The sequence below is a fragment of the Lathamus discolor genome, chromosome Z (assembly GCF_037157495.1).
Source record: "Lathamus discolor isolate bLatDis1 chromosome Z, bLatDis1.hap1, whole genome shotgun sequence".
NCBI classification, from domain to species: Eukaryota; Metazoa; Chordata; class Aves; order Psittaciformes; family Psittacidae; genus Lathamus; species Lathamus discolor.
In genome coordinates this window covers 4735802-4752489 of record NC_088909.1, presented here as the reverse complement: position 1 = coordinate 4752489, position 16688 = coordinate 4735802, and the positions used below count along the sequence as shown (strand labels likewise).

Genomic DNA, 16688 nt, shown 5'->3' with positions numbered 1-16688 from the left:
ACTGCCAAGGCCACCACTGAGCCATGTCGCTGAGGACCTCCACATGGTTTGTGAATACTTCCAGGGACAGGGACTCTACCACTGCCCTGGGCAGCCTGTTGCAGTGCCTGACCACCCTCTCTGTGAAGAAATTGCTTCTAACATCCAGTCTAAACCTTCCCTGGAGCAGCTTGAGGCTGTTACCTCTTACCATATCAACATGTTACTTGGTAGAAAAGACTGACCCCCTCTCACTACAACCTCACTTCAGGCAGTTGTATAGAGAGGGATAAGGTCTCCCCTGAGCCTTCTCTAGGGTAATGCTCCCCACCCTGGCTCGGTCCCTCAGCCGTTCCCCATCACACTTGTGCTCCAGGCCCTGCACCAGCTTTGTTGCTGCTCAGTACGACCTCACCAGTGCCTAGTTATAGGGCGATGATCACTGCCCTGGCCCTGCTGGCTGTGCTATTTCTGATACAGGTCAGGATGCTGCTGACATTCTTGCCTGCCTTGGCACAAGCTAATTCATGTTCAGCTCTGTCAGTCAGCACCCCCAGGTCCTTTTCCGTGAGCAGCTTTCCAGCAACTCTTCCCCAAGCCTGGAGCATTGCATGGGGTTGTTATGGCCCAAGGCAGGACCCAGCACTTTGCCTATGCCTTCCCCTAGAGGAGACTGTTATTTTCTATGTTTTCCTGACACAGCTGCAAATGAAAGATGGTTGAAATTTGTATGATACTGTTTTGGCATTGCTCTTAATCTGTGGCAGAAATCAAGCTCCCGAGAGGGAGGTATCTTAAAGGATCCTTGAATACACTTAATGAAAGGTTAATGGTTGCTCTGCAGAGTAAAATAATCTCAAAAGTAGTGGGAGAAATGCAGTGTGAAATATGTGCTCCCAAAAAAGTGTGAGAGGATTCCTTCCCAGGAGCCTGAAGAGGAAGCTATGTAGGTTGCCGAGATAGTTTGGAAAGGAGAGATCAGCTTTGACTCTGAATTAAGCCTCTTAAGGATTATGTATCTTTAAAAATAAGTCTAGGGGTAATGTTATAATTGGAAATGTTCAAAACTTCCCCCCAGTATTCTTTTGGAGTTTTCCTTCCAAATCCATTGTTGGTGTGAGGCTGGACTCTCTTCCAAGCATCACTCCTGCGCTACCTTGTGAGTTAACCATGTACACCATTGACTACCACTTAGCATGCTTTTTGAGCAGATGCTTTTTTATCTGAGGATATAAATAAAAATTAATTTTTGAAAGAAGTAACTGAATGCTAAACAGTATTTTTGCTTGGAGAAAGCTTGGGTGTTTTTTTTTTTTTGTGGTTTTTTTTGTTTTTGTTTTTGCCTTAAAATGAAATTTGTGTAGAGCTCAGAGTAATTAAGCTTCGATTTTTCACTGTTAACTTCAATATTTGGGGTTTGCTTGTTGTATGTACTTCAGTTTAGTGTATTGTTGATGGTAACAGGCATGGATTTTGCTAACTGGGCCAGTTGGGCTGTCTCAGTGATTGTGCTCCTCCTTTGCTCAGGTAACTGCACAGTTGTGGTTCCTGTGAAGTGGAAGGCTGATGCTGCACTGACAGGTCAGGAATGGTCGGTGTGACAAGCAGCTTAGCTCTGAGCACATCACAAGCTCTTACCTGCTTTGGGGCTGACCATAAGCAGTCTGTATCCAAAACCCACTTTTTCCTCAGAATTTGTGTGGTGAAGTCCCACTCTGTTAGCCATGATCAGGACCTTGAAGTACTGTGACCTGCACCCAACTTTAGAGATAGATACAGCGTAGGGCATATGACAGTTTGGCATTTAAAGGAATCAATTTGATCTGGTCCTTATGGGTATATTTGTTTCTTACACACATGCACGCCTAAAAACATTGAAATTGGAACTGAAAGAGTCTGAAATGGCTTTGGCAAAGTTCTGACTTGTGCTAGTGCATCTCTGCTGTATGTTTTTGATGTGATTTAGGAAGTGTGGGGTAAATTAATCCTGACTTGTGTAGGAATTGTGTAAATAATTCAAGTAAATTGTGTTTGATTGTTCAAGTATTAGATTTTGTCAGTTGGAAAATATCAGAAAAAGAATGGTACCATGAGGCTTTTGAAATGGTGTGAAATGGTTTAGAGTGTACAAGCTAGGATCCCAAAAGCTCACACTGATAATGAGACTATTTCTTGCTAGGGTGTATTGCTTTTGTAAAATCCTAGTGTTCTCTTGCTTAAAAATGCTTGCTGTATTTCAGTTACAGATAAACCTTTTAAATTTGAACCAGTGGTTCAAAGAAAGTACTACAGTGATGTCTTTCTGAAGCTGTTTCATAGGTAACACAGGTATTTTCTTGCATGCAGATAATATGTATAGTGCCAGGCACACAGATTGAGTGGGACATAGTGTGGATGGGAACAGGGAGGAGCTATGGCTGTATTTCAAGCTGCTTAATATGCAATGCCATTTCCCCCTCAGGGGGATATCTCTGTTCTTTTTTACCTCAGCACATAGTCGTGCCTTAAAAAGGGTAAAAAATTCTGTTGTGCTTGCAGAAATCTATTTACTGGGAGATGAGGCTGCCTTGAGAGGCAGACGGCAAGAAGGCCAATTAAGTTGGAAAAGGTCATCAGTCTTGTGGCCTAATAAGTTTATCTTGAAACAGTATTTTTCTCAGTTTATTTTGTAGGGATCTTTTAACTGATCTACTTTGTGTTTGTAGGTATAACGCATTGTTAAATAAAGCCTCGTCAAATTCTAGTTTCCTCAGGCCCAAATAGATGGGATCTTTTTGTGATACAGTCTGACTAGAATTGGGTTTTGGGTTAGATGCTGGTAAATTTTTCAAGTCCTGTTTTAAATCGTGAAGAAACAGTTGCATAGACAACATTTTCTTATGTGAATGCATCATTATATAGTAAAACAGTTCCATTATGATACTATTAATGATCACTTTGTTTAACTTCGGTCTTGTGTTCATTTATTAGAAAAGAAACACTTTCTTTTGCTCAGAAAGAGGTACCAGGCCTGTGATACCTCTGTTAAAAACATTGATAAATGAAAAGACTGTATTATTATACAGAGGAATTAGGGTTGAATTCATGTAACTTTTGGTAGTCTGCAGTTGAGATTATAATTTTGTTATGCTGCACGACTGCATCAAAAATACCTCCTATAAACATAATTCAGTTATGATTCACCAAGTGGTTTTTTTTTTAGGCATGTTTTTGGAATATCATAAATTCCAGCACTTAAGTTACTGAATAAAAATGACTTGGTTATATCAAGAGCATAAGCCAAGTATAAGTCCTGTGCCAGGAACTGTGCAGCCATTCAGTCAGGATCCTATTCTCTTTGGGTGTAGCACTGTGGTCGTGTCAATGTGCTTCAAACGTTTGTATCACAGATGTTCCAGTTTATTTTGACTTTTAGAATTGCTTATTGACTAAACCAGGTGATATCTGTTTAAAACCCCTGAAGATTAAACTCCACACCTAAAAGTGATATATGTATAAATTTTGGTGTAAGATAAATTAATTTTATAATTGCTGTGGAACTTAGCTTTAACTTAAGCTTCGAAGCTTGTAAATGTAGATGGCTGTGAGTGATGCAAACAGCAAATACATTAGTTTTACTGGAATAAACCACCTAAAGTCTGAAAACAGCCAAGCTAAGGATTTACCATGAACAAGACTTGACACTGCTAAAAGCTTTTCTGCTGGAAGGGTGGAGGATAGTAAAGAGTTGTCTGAAATGATTGTCCGAGTATGCTGAGGAGGAATGAGAGTGGTAAACTGTAATGTACTGGACCAAACTGACCTGGTTTTATCCATAATTCTTGTGACTAGTGACTCTTAATGTGAATATCTTTCCGCATGCTAAGAAGGTATTTTAACTGGTATTTTCCAGTCCTCTTTGTCTATTTGGTCAGTTTATTCAGCTCCTTGTTTCAAGTTTTCTGTCCCGGTATCCCTCTGCTGTTCTGGCTATTCAGGTGCTATTCAGTGAATTACAACTGGGTTGAAAGTTTTAGAAGCTTACAGGTGCTATGAAATGCCAACATGTGAGGCCTTCTTATTGGGAGTGTTGTGTTTTCTGTAAACTAAATATAAACTCTCATTTTGGTGATTTGGGCTTTTTATTTGGTTGGTTGTGGGGTTTTTCTTGTGGTCTTGTTAGGTGCCTGTTTCTTTTTTTCATAGAAATATAGATGCAAGGTACCTAGACAGGTGCAGGAAGATAATGTTGGGAAAAGACATTTAATCTTAGGTTTGTTATGCAACATTTGAGGCACAGGGGTAACAGAATACTAAGAGCAGCTGTACCAAAACTGGTGTTTAAATCTTGTGGGTTTTTTTGTTGTTTTTTTTTTACACCTAGGCAGTTTCAGTTATGTGCTTCTGCTATTAAGTAAGTGGTACCATTAATCTTCAGTATATCAATAGTTTGGCAGAACTCTGGAAAATTAATTCCTGGTTTTTTGTTTTTTGTTTTTTTTTTTTTTTTTCTTTTGTGAAGGATAAATATCTGTGCTGTTTTGGAAGGTATACCAGTGTATGCCTGGGGCTTACATGGACAATATATTGGTTTGAGACTGGTCACAGAATGAACTGCAGTTAGTGCTGTGCTTAGCTCTAGTGGGAATTTGAAGGAAAATTTATTGTATGCAGTTTTACAGCCTGAAGTACATTGCTAAAGACTTGGGAAAGATGAGAGCTGGGGTGCAAACAGATGAGTTTCTGGCTCCCAACACACAGGTCTTTTGGAATGCTAGTACCTTAATAGAATTAATAACGAATTTATTAGTTGTATTGTATTTAAAGCCTTTTGTAACAAAGATTCTTCTCTTTTATTTTTAGTACATTTTTGGGGAGTTCAGCCCTGATGAATTCAATCAGTTCTTTGTGACTCCACGATGCTCTGTTGAGGTAAGATCTACTTTTACCTTCTTTTATAAATTGCACATTAAAGTTCCATCTCTTTGTGTGTCTTTGAAATAGAACACTACAATTACTTCTTTATCATTCTTCTAGCTTGCTGATTAACAAAATGAAGATACTGAACAGGAGTCTGCTTTCTGTGTATGTAGATGTTAAGTGATTTTTCTCAGAAATAAGAAAACTAATTATTCCATCTTCTGCTTGTCAGCTTGCTGAGCTGGAATAGCTGACACTGTAGTGATAAGATGTGGAAAGTGAGTTGTACTGGTACCTCAGCTTTGAGTTGCATATAGAGAACTTTTTCAGTAGTGTTCTTGTTGTGAGTAACGTGGGCTTCTAAGTCTAATGAATCTTTGGAAGCACAGAGATTCCTTTTTTTTTTTTTTTTTTTTTTTTTTAAAAAGGTGGAGCACTGCTGGCCATCAAAGCTATGCTTACAAGGAAGGCTGTGCATGGGGTCTGAGAAATGGATCAATAATGAACTAATTACAGGGGCAGTGAGAACCACAGAGTAGAAACACTTGTCTATGTGTGTTTGAGTTTGTAACAAATTACAGACAGTATTGTAGAATTTTTATTTGTAGTTCTTGGTAGAGGATGACAAAACCATTTTCCTTTGTAGGGAAGAATATTATGCCATTGGCCTAATCTCCAGACTTGGAAAATAATTTTTTTCCTAGGTCAAGTTCTGTGTTTTTGCTCTGAACATTTCAGTCATGCTTCTGTCCTCCCCCCTCAACATAAAAGAAATGAACACTTCCAGCTGCACAAGGGGAAATCCTTTTGTCACATTTTACAAATCTGACGACCATTGTCAATGTGACTTAGTTTCCTGTAACTTAATTTCCAAGTATAATTAATGTAATATACCACTGAACAATAAAGGTGCATGAAGGGAACGGAGTGGGAAAGTTCAGGAAGAAAAATGCAGCTTCTACCTGGCTTTAGGGAAGTAGGGATAGCTTTGTATCTTCTCTGGTAGGTGGGAAGTAATGCTGAATAGATCTTCATGTAATAGATGGTTCTTCTGTCTATATTGCTGTTTTCCCACTTCTGAATGCAGTAGCAGCAGTGTGACTTTTCCATCCTATTTAGTGTCACCTTAAGTGTCCTACATCAGCTATGCTAACGCTTACATTGTGGAAGATGAAAATGTCATACTTTGATTTCTGTAAAGCTGTTCTCATAAAGCATGTTGAGAAAACACAAACCTACAGCATTACAACCAGTCTCACTGCATTTTGCAACTGTCTCAAGTGTACCACTTACTGGTTAGCTGTCAAAATAAAAAACTGTGTTGAACGATGTTCCTTAAGTTTGTCCTTGATCTGGTTCAGTTCAAAGTTTTAATTATCTAGATGATGAAATAAAAATTATGCTTATTAGTTTTGCACTGTGCAGATATTTCAGAGAAAAGTGGTCTGAAAAAAATAGGGTGAAATTCAAGAAGGGCAAGACTGAGATTATAATGCTGCAGTGGTGTTTGACATACATTCTGTTGGGTACAGTGCCAGTTCTGGGAGTCCAAGCATCTGTTGATGCTGGTGTCCCTCTGAAATCCCTTACTTACAGTCTGAAGGCTGGACTGAGGCAAGGGACTAGTTAAAGCTAAAAGCTGTCTAGAATGTCTCTTCATATGTGTCATTCTTAATACATGTTCTATTAGATAACCTGCTGCCTGACTTGACTCAGATGACCCAATTGTACAAAACAGGTCAACTCAGAAATCTTTGCTTTGCAAAGGTGCTGTTGATTAGCCAGATACATGGGGGACCAGTAGGTGCACTACTTTATTTTATTTTTTTTTTCTTCCTTAAACTTGGTATTTTTCTTAAGCATTTGGAATTGGAAGAAAACCAAGAATTGCAAGTCTTACCATAGAAAGTCTTCAGTCAGCAGTTTGAGTAACTTTTTTAGCTCTTAACTATAACATTATATTGAATGTGTTCAATATTAATACGGATAATAGGTCCTTAACAGCTTGGAGCCTGTTTCTGACCCACTGAGTCTCATTTTTGACCTGGAAAGGTCATGTATTAAGACGTATTATGGCTCATAAAATGGTTTTACAGTATGTGCTCTTTTTATGCACTTTTTAATAATGGAATTTCAGTAATATTTTTCTTGGCATTTGCAATGCACTGCTGTCTGCAGTGCTTTGGGAAGACAGTATGTAAGTATCTGTAGCTTTAGAGAATTGAAGACTTCAGTGGAGAAGCCTTCATTTATTACACCATTACAATGAATATTTAGGATAGCGTCATAAAACTTCACTATACTCAACGTTTTCTCTCCCACTGTAGAAATAGTAGTAGTTAGATGTAGTTCAGATGTAGAACAGATGTAGTTCATCTGTTACCCACAGAGCTGCTGCACTTCAGTGTAGCAATGGCTCCCAGTTCATGCAGGCACAGGAGAAGGCTTTCAGCTGCTGGGGAGTTTGAGGGCAGGTAAGGGAGGATTAGAAATTGCCCACCCATTGTTACACAATAGGAAGGATTCTGTTGACCACTGAGACTATAAAATGATGCCAGTGTTTTATACTAGACATATTTACAATCCAGATAGAAGTTGAATGCTGTGGTTGTGTTATGCTTAGGCTGATGATCAAAAATCTTGTTAAATGTGGTTAAAAAAACTGAATCATTTCAAGGACAGTACTATAACTAAACCAAGTTGAGAGTTGAAAGATTTAGGTGCGATTATTGTCTGTGCAAAACTTCGTTTCATCCTTTCACAGATCGTTTGTTCAACCTTAGTTTCTGTCCAAAAAGAGGGTAAGTTCCTCATTTTGAAATCAGGGTGAGTTACTGTTGGTGAAGGAAGATCCTGGTGCTGTGAGGTAAATTGTTTGAGAAGTTGATGAGCCTGTGGTGTGTAACCACGATAATTTTTATCTTTTAGTAATTGTGGTAATCTGCAAGGACACTTGAAGCTACAGTGTGGGATTTGATAAATACAGAAGCATGAGTTCAAGACATACTCTCAGAAAATCAGACCTTAGCAATGATGTTATTGAAGGATTCAGATGCTTCGAATGAAACTGGTATCAAATGTTAACAAAGTTGCTTTGTCTTTCTTTTTTATACAGCTCCCCCCATACAATGAAACAGTTTCGTGTGGTATTAAGTCCGTGGGTAAGTTTCATGATGGTAAGAAGTCAATATCCTTTTTTTTAATGTATTTCTATTTAAACTTAAAGGTTCTGACATTTCTGTTAGATATACTACAGCTTCTCTTTAATCTTTAGAACTCATTCATCAGGTATATATGCATATATTTGGCAGGTGGGTTTTTTTAAATACCTTTATGGAATGAGATCTGTGAGGTAGTTGAAAATAGTGCATTGAACTTCAGCTAGGTAGGGTGGATGTGCTTACTTCTCCTTGATTGTGCTCCCACACAATCTTAGTGCCTTGCTGAAATACTGTGGGATGTAGCTGTAAAAATGCAGGGGGCTGAAGCTTGCTAGAGAGCTTATAATGAAGGAGCAAGTAAGTAGTGTGGTATTTAGTGTGAGTATTTGCTGGCAGTTACAACCTGAAGACAGCTCTGCAAGCAGTGTTCAGTGTTCCCTTTGATTCTTGTTTTTGTCTGGCTCAGCCATTTTTCTGGAAAATACTTTTTTTTTTTTTTCTCTTTCCCATTTTTGGTGAAGGTACAACTCTTGATGTAAAAATGCATTGCAGAATTCCTATTTTGAAGCTGTATCTGGTACACATCTACTGTTGTCCTGACCCATACACCTTACAACCTGCACATACTTCATAGCTATATAAAGTTGACAGTTAAGTAGGAGTTGCCATGGGATCATCACTCCACGTAGTTTAAACCGAACATTGACAGTATTTTAAGCAGCAGGTAAATTAGTGTTTGTTCTTTTTTTCCCTGAACCAGGGTAGAGCAAGGAAGCTGAGACTTACTCAGATGTGAGCGATACAAGTGACATCCAGATCTCCTTCAGAATAATGCAAGTGTCTGACTGGACATTTCTCAAAAGGACTTAAAAAGACTCATGCACATAGCAATGTTCTAAGAACATCAGATGCTTAGTGGCTTTGGCCTTGCATTTAAAGGTAAATTAAGATAGTCATAAAGAAGGACATCATGTCCCATTTGAAAGCAAATACACAACATTTCTGAAAATTGAGGAGCTTTATTTAGTAAAAGACCAGGTTTAGGACCCTGAGTAGTTTTAATTAGAAGTTTGAAAAGTTCATTAAAAGGACCATATCGTATGAATCATCTGTTGATGGTAGGAGCATCCAGTTATGTATTGCTTTGTCTAACTATGGATTTAAGTTCTGTTAAGACTGAGATTTTAATGTTCACTAGCCATACAGAAAGCTGGTTTGCACAAATGTTTTTCAGATCATTCCTAGACCCTGAGAGAACCCCCTCCCAGCCCTGACATTAGGTAATGACAGCAAATTAGGTTTCGCCTGAAAAATGCCTTTAACAAGCTTGCACTGTATTATGCGTGAATATTAACTGCGATGGCTGCATAAGAAGCTGCAGAAACTAAAATGGAATGCTATGCTTATGCAGAATATTTATAATTACAATAAGATGATACACACTGACCATGTCACTCCACATATAACTTTTTTCTATACTTACCTTCAGTATTAAACTTCATTCTGGAATTAGAAGATCTTTTAATACTTACTAGGGATAATCACATCACAGCTGAAGCTCTAATATGCCGAACTCTGGTCAGACTAATTAGTATATGTATTCACAGCTTTTGCTATAATACACAGACTTTGTCCTTGGAGCATCTGTTGATACTTGTTTCAATATGTGTGTCATGTTGTTCATGACAGATACATCTGTTCCAGTCCATTCAGGAACAGCGCTGTGAAATAGATTGAAACAAAGATGCCCAGAAGCAAAGTTCAAAGTCAGAATAGATAGAAAAGATTACCTCTCATTTTCTTCAAACAAACCTGACACAGTCTTATGACAAATGAGCTTCTGCGAGTCTTTCCATGGACTAACTGTACAGTAGGTATTGGTATTTATTATTCTAATCCTGCTGTAAGGTGTAAAGTTCAATCCCTAATTTGTATGCTAAATGCTAGAGTATCAGTTTTGCTCTTGGCAAAATTTTGGCCTACAATGTTCATGTTGTACTTTCAGCTAAATTACAAGTGTGCCATAATTGAAACATAATTGTTTTGTTTTCTGCTCCTCACTTGTCCCGAGTTGGCTTTTGTGATTCTTTAGTGTATAGAACACTGTAAAATTCACTAAAACCAAGAAAAAATACTTGATTGAATTAATTTTTTTGCTCTTAGCTTTCAGTACCACAAGCACTGGAAGCTTGCTGGAGAGGAACACAGAAGTGAACTTTTGGTTGTGTTAGGCTTGACTCACCCATGAAGGCAAGCCACATTCTTTGTTTCAAAGCAATTATTATTTTATTTTTTCTTTTAACTGGGATTTTGGAAAAGAAGCACAAATCCCAGCTTATTTTGCACTGGTAGGGTTTTGAAGTGTGCCCAATAGTTCATTCTTACCATGTCTGGAAGAATATTACATATTGCCAGTTGTCGCTTGTGCTTTGTACTGTTGTAACAAAGGGTAGAGAACTTGCTCTTGGTTCATGCTTGAACTAACAACTTGCTCTGTAAGTAGATGAGCTAATGAGGAATAGTTTTGTTGTATATGTGTGTTCCGTATCCCTTAAAACTCCATGTCCTGCATTTGCAAGCAGATGACGCAGTGGCTGGTTTTGAGCTGTGTGCATCTTGACAAGACAGGCAGTGTACAATGTGGATAGCCCATTTAGTGCTGCTGCTGACCAGTTAGGTGATGCCTGAGATCTCACAGTCCTTCCCTGTTATGTGGATATCAGGTAGCAGCTTCCTAGCTCCCTGCCTTTAAGCTGCTGATTTTTATCAGAGGAAACTTAAGCCCTCTTTTCTGGTTGGTGATGGCTAGTCAGTGATTGGAGAAGTACTTGCTGAATGGTGGATTGACAGGCGTGGTGTTATATGATGACATGATATGGTGTTATATGATGATTTATGACAAGTGTAGTGTAGAGGTGAAGCAGATTTCAAATCCAGACTCTTGTTAATATGATTTGGGGAAATCAGATGGGTATGGAGAGGTTTTCTTCATCTTTTTGTTTGTTTGTTTCCTTCAGTCTGACTGGCAGCAGGATTGAAGTTGATACATGAAATGTGTTTACTTCTCAGGTTCTTAGATCAAAGCAGAAAAGCAATTAACGTCTGTATTATATATCTTTGTTCATTAATTCATAATATGTTGGTATTGCATGGGTAAGTCAGACCTCAGGACTCATGGAATGTTTGTTAAATATGTACGTTGTAGATTGTTTGCTCTCACTTTTTTTTTCTTCCAGTTTATTTTTTAAAGCTGTAATTTTCATCAGACTTTTCTAAAAAGTATCTGGAGAGATTCAGAATGGTTGCATTGAATGTTACCTATCAAAACATTCTCCACTAGCCTCTGTGCTCCCATAGGATTATTTCTTTAGGTGTGCAAGTAACTTTCTTTCCCCCTAAGAACCGTTGCTAGCTTTTTGTTGCTTTAAAAAAATATAAAAAAGGAAAAAAAGAAAACAAAAACCAGATCAAAACCACCTCCTTTTTAGTGTCTGTGTTACACATGAAAGCATGCATTTGCTGACCTGTCTTGTGTAATGCAAGTTGCACAAAATCTGTAAAGTTTAGTGGTGTATCTACTTGTACTCCTTTGGAAATAGTATCTCGTGTTGTTTGGTTCTCTAGTAACAGTCTTTAAAATCTGAAATGTGTTTTTAGCTCCCCCATTTGAGGAAACAGAAAATACTAAAAATAATGTCTTTGAGACAGTAACATACATATCCTAGAAAGACCTACAAAACTTTAAAGTACTAAAACATGAGTTTACTTTTAACATTCTGAGACTCAGTTTCATCATCTCTTTATTTGACAGTCAAGAAAATAGCTGTAACTGAAGTATTCAGTGTTGCTAGTTCCCACACACGCATTATGGAACTAAGTTCCATGAGATTGCAGTACTTAGTGACTGACAATATTCTGTGGTACTGCAGCCTGCCAGGAGAATATTTCTTAGCCTTCCTATAAAGAGCATGTCAAAGTTCCAACATAGTAAATAAAAAACCCCAACAGAAATCAAAAACGTGTTCATAAGTTTTTCAGTACTGCTTGTATGTACAAGTTGAATGCTGACATCATGATGATGAAGTCTGTTACATATTTTATCATAAAATTGTCATATATGTGATATTTCATATAGTAATAAATTCAACTGTGATTAAGTTAGTGATGAGCCTAGAGTTTTGTCGTGGTTTGAAAAGATGTAATTGCTTTGTTTCCATACAGTTAATGAAAACTTGCTCAGTTGTTAAGGGTTGTGATAACTCTTTACACACCAGGAAAACTCAACATCCCCCCCACATACAACACCAAACTACGCATGTGGAAATTATTTTTTAAAGTTAAACAGGTACAGACTGGCTTTAGAAGAAGTGGGAAGTTATAATATTGCACCATATTTTATATGCAATTATCTGGTCATTAAGTTAATATAGACCATTGCTAAAGTAATTTGGCTTTAGGAGTTTTTCTTAATGGGTGCATTTAATAGGTATTAGTTATTTGGAGGAGCAGTGCAGTGGTTTGGGGAATTACATACGCTAAGAAAATCTGGATCATACTCTGTTTTCCTTAACAAAATGATGTTTTGAGGTAGTCTTCAGGATTGAGATGGAGAATAAAAATTATTTTAAATCTGAAGGAATGTAGTTTGCTTTCTGAGATGTAGGAAAATATGGGGTTGTTTTCTTGATCTTGTAACTTTTTGATTAGATGTCATTCACTAATTCAGGTTTCCTTTCTCTTGTCCAGGGGAGGAGTACCAGAGAATTGAATTTGGTGTTAATGAAGTAATTGAGACACAGTCATCTGTCCTAAGTAACACAGACTACAGTATTTCAAGTACTTTGAATCCTCAGGCTCCAGAATTCATTCTCAGTTGTGCACCTGCTCAGAAACCCCCTGATGATACTCTCAGCGAAACAAACTACAACTCCATTGACTGTCCGTTCACTGATGCTAGCCTCACTTTGGACAGCGGTTCTAACGCTGAAAACGATGGCTTGTCTGGAGGCCTTGGACAAAGGGAGCGTAAAAAGAAGAAAAAAAGACCCCCTGGATACTACAGCTACCTGGAAGATGTCAGTGATGGCATCGCTCCTGCAGAAGCTCTTGTAAATGGCCATGCAAATTCCTCGGGACTAAACAATATAAACACAGAGGATACGGAACTGACAGGAGACATACCCATTCTGGCCACACCAAGGACTTGCAATAGCCCAGACAACTCTGTGGACTTCATTAATGAAACTGTCTCTGATGATTCTGTTTCTAGCGCACTAGACAATACCAGGACTGCAGGGCAGCCTGAGGTATGCCGTGTTACTAATTCTGAACAGTTTTGCATCCCCTCAGAGACTGGCAGAGATAGCCCTTTAAGGACAGCTGTTGTACAGTCTTATGCTGGTACTGATACTACTGAAAATCTTGGCGTTACTAATGGACAAACACTTGAATCCTCTGGTGAGGACACAGCTGCCAATGGGGTAGAATTGCACACTGTGGAAAGCACTGACTCAGACCAAGCTAAGCCTGAGGAAGCTTCACCTACTACTGAAGCAACAGTCCCGGTTGCAGGATCAGTCCATGTTAATCAGCCTGCAAAATCGTGGGCTAGTCTTTTTCACAATTCCAAGCCCTCTGCTTCCACATCTGTGGTCTATGTTGAGACTAAGTATACCCCTCCTGCCACATCTACTCTGGTCCCTGAAAAACAGGTTGAAGTCAAAGAGGGACCTGTTCCAGTTTCAGAGGATCCTGTAGCCATAAAGATTGCAGGTATAGTTAATACATGAGTGGATGTTACACTGGAAGGGTATTAACTCCCCTTGTAAACAGGAGTTTGCCTTATCAATAGAGAAGATTCCTCTATTAATGTTCTTAGTAAGATGTCTGTTCAAACACTGCGTAAAAGATGTAATTTAAACCTAGTTTTGTGTTCCCAAGTAAGCATCCCAATGAGACATTACCATGTTGTCATCCTGGATACCATAAAATTATTGCTACAGTGTCAAACTGTGTGATTAATCTGTGATTTTAAATAGACTGGTGTGTAATATGGAGAATGCATTAGAAGAGTTCGTTCTGTAAATTGTGTGTTGTATTATCCGGTATTTACAATCTTGTAATGTATTTCATTGCAAGAAGGAAAGAGTATTAATGTATTTTTGTGCCAGACTAACCAAAATTCATAGGTACTTAACAGTAGCTTAAATGTAGCATTTAGATAGGAAATTCTAATTCAGGAAATATTTCTTTTTATTTATTAACATGTTGTTGAGAGGTTTGTCAGTCAATTTTTGAAGAATTAACCATTATAAACAATATCATTTTATTAAGAAACAGTGCTAGCTATTCTCTGTTCAAGAAAAACCATAAGGAACTGTCCAGAGGGTACATGGGGAAAGGCAGTGCGTGATACAAAGGCTTTGACTGTTGGTCCTGTTGTATTTGTGGTTCTAATGAGAAATGCTAGAATGCGCATGAGATTGTATTTTGCTGATTCAGTCAGAAAACATGAAAAATACCCAGTTGTTCGCATTTTGCATTTCCTTAACAGCTGACTCATAGAACAAAAACAATTATTTTGAATACGTGAAATAGTCTGTATGTGAAAAGGTTTGTGCAAAGTCCTGCTGTTCCTGCTACAAGCTAACATACAAGTACAGTGGCCTTTCATGTGTGACAGCTTCAAGTTTTCTTTCTAACCAGGGGCTGACCTTGGTATTTCTGTACAGAATACCCAGAAGTATATGCTTGCCTCCTTTCCTTTCCTTACCCAGTAACGGTTTCATTACTTAAAATTTTCTGTTGAGAGGAAAGCTGTCAGAATAATTTATATTTCTGTGTATTTTTCACTTGGCCACAAACACAGTTTACTGTTAAAAAGAATATGTACAATCAGGTTATAATGGTTTGTATAAAACCATACATGTGGAGTATGTTGTACTCTTTAAATATTAAGCCGTCATTTATTAATGTATTTCAACTTAAAACTATTTTGTGATAACTATAAAGCTGCAGTTGCTTGTCACAGCAGAAAAAGTTGTTTTTTTTTTTTTTTTTAATTTTATCCAGATTGCTTCAGCTTTAAGTTAACTTTCTAGAGTTCTACTGGTTTTGTACTATTTTTTGCCACCAGGTGGGAGCAGAGCTTTTTGTTTCATCTTCATGTACTAAAATAGTGATGTAATTTTTAGACAGTTTTCTTCTGCACATTCATTGTTAGCGAGTTGGTTTTGCAGAGGAATAATCTGAGCATAGAACCTTTCCAGTGAAAAAGAATAAATCTTCTCATTGTTGCTGATTTAGGTGGGAGTTATATTACTGTAATTCAGATGCTACTAATCTTGGTCTAAAACGCTCACTTTGGGATCTGAATGCCGTGTAATATGTGCTTTGCTCTGTGGAAAAAGGTGACTTTCTTCATGGTCTGTTCTTTTTTTAACATTCTCTGTTCTGTTTGGAAAGTAGGTACATCAGGCCTTTGTTCATACACCCACACTCACAAATCTGTGTTTGCAATGTGAGTTTCAGTTTATGATTTCCAGGCAGATAATTTGCTCTGTTTTGTACATATTTCTCTTCTCCTGTAGATATTAAATCTCCCTCGTTAAATACCATTGTATAGGGATCTATGGCAATCCTGTATGTGTTTCACAGGTAGCTGCTGATTGTGTTCCTTGTTTGCTGTGTGGCTGAGTTGAGATCCTGTTGTTGGATCTGCTGGGGATTCACCAGTTTCAGCTCATGCTAGTGGGAAAGAATTTTTAACCACAAGTGCCATAGTGTGCTAAACACAGGTAAAATCCGGGCCTAAAGTATTTTGAGTTTAACAAGCAAAACTAGCAAATTTTCTGACATAATACTGGAGGTCTGAGGCCCCTCTATATGGCTTTTATTTGAATCAGATTATCAGGCCACAGGAAGGCACATTGCTGTTTTGTGCCTTAATTTCAGCAGTTACTACAACAGAGGTTAATGAGGCACAGGCACCTTGAAGATAGTTTAATGCTGCTGTCATTTCTTAGTTGTCAAATGTAAACAAAAGCTACACAAAATAAGGAGATTAAGGTCAGGAGTAGAAAATAGTCAATTTTCATGTTAATCTTGATGAGAAACACCACTGAAGAGTTAATTTTAATGGATGGCTAAGGCATGTGGTGAGAAGCTTCATGGGCAAAATCAGTGAGCAAGTTAAATCAATTTTTGAAGCAAACTGTGAACCACTGATGTTTATGTGGCAAAACTAAAGGCAGGTAACATCAGAATAGTAAAGAAGTACACATACAGCACTTGCCTGTTTAGAAGGGGACAACTATACAAATTACACACTGTAGCCTAATTTAGATACTAGGACAGACATAACTCTTTCTGAGGGGTCATAAGGTCATAAATGGTCTGTATTTGTAAAGAAAAATAAGACTTGGCCTTCACTTGCCACATTTCATAGTTACTACCCTGTGATGTGTAACCTGATGATCGCTAATAATGCCTTATATAATGTTCTAAGTAAGCTAAGGAAATAAGTGATTGGAAAGCTAGCTGCTCTTTTAACTGTTCTTGGTCACTTCAGGAAAAAAATTCAATGGGAAAATCTAAAAAAATTTTCTGAATCATGTATTCTTGCAGTGTTTTCGTTATGGATGGTAGAAT

General features: G+C 37.9%; 1 protein-coding gene across 2 annotated transcripts in view; it reads left to right on the top strand.

Moving 5' to 3' along the window:
- USP10 (ubiquitin specific peptidase 10) overlaps window positions 1-16688 on the top strand; it is a 52208-nt gene that overhangs the window by 14719 nt on the left and 20801 nt on the right. Inside the window, exons 2-4 of one of the 2 annotated variants that reach the window (XM_065662248.1) lie at window positions 4822-4890; window positions 7994-8039; window positions 12786-13811. In XM_065662248.1, the coding sequence (XP_065518320.1) occupies window positions 4822-4890; window positions 7994-8039; window positions 12786-13811 (1141 nt within the window). Of the gene's footprint in view, window positions 1-4821; window positions 4891-7993; window positions 8055-12785; window positions 13812-16688 lie in introns of both variants that reach the window. The other variant, XM_065662247.1, reaches the window with a different exon arrangement.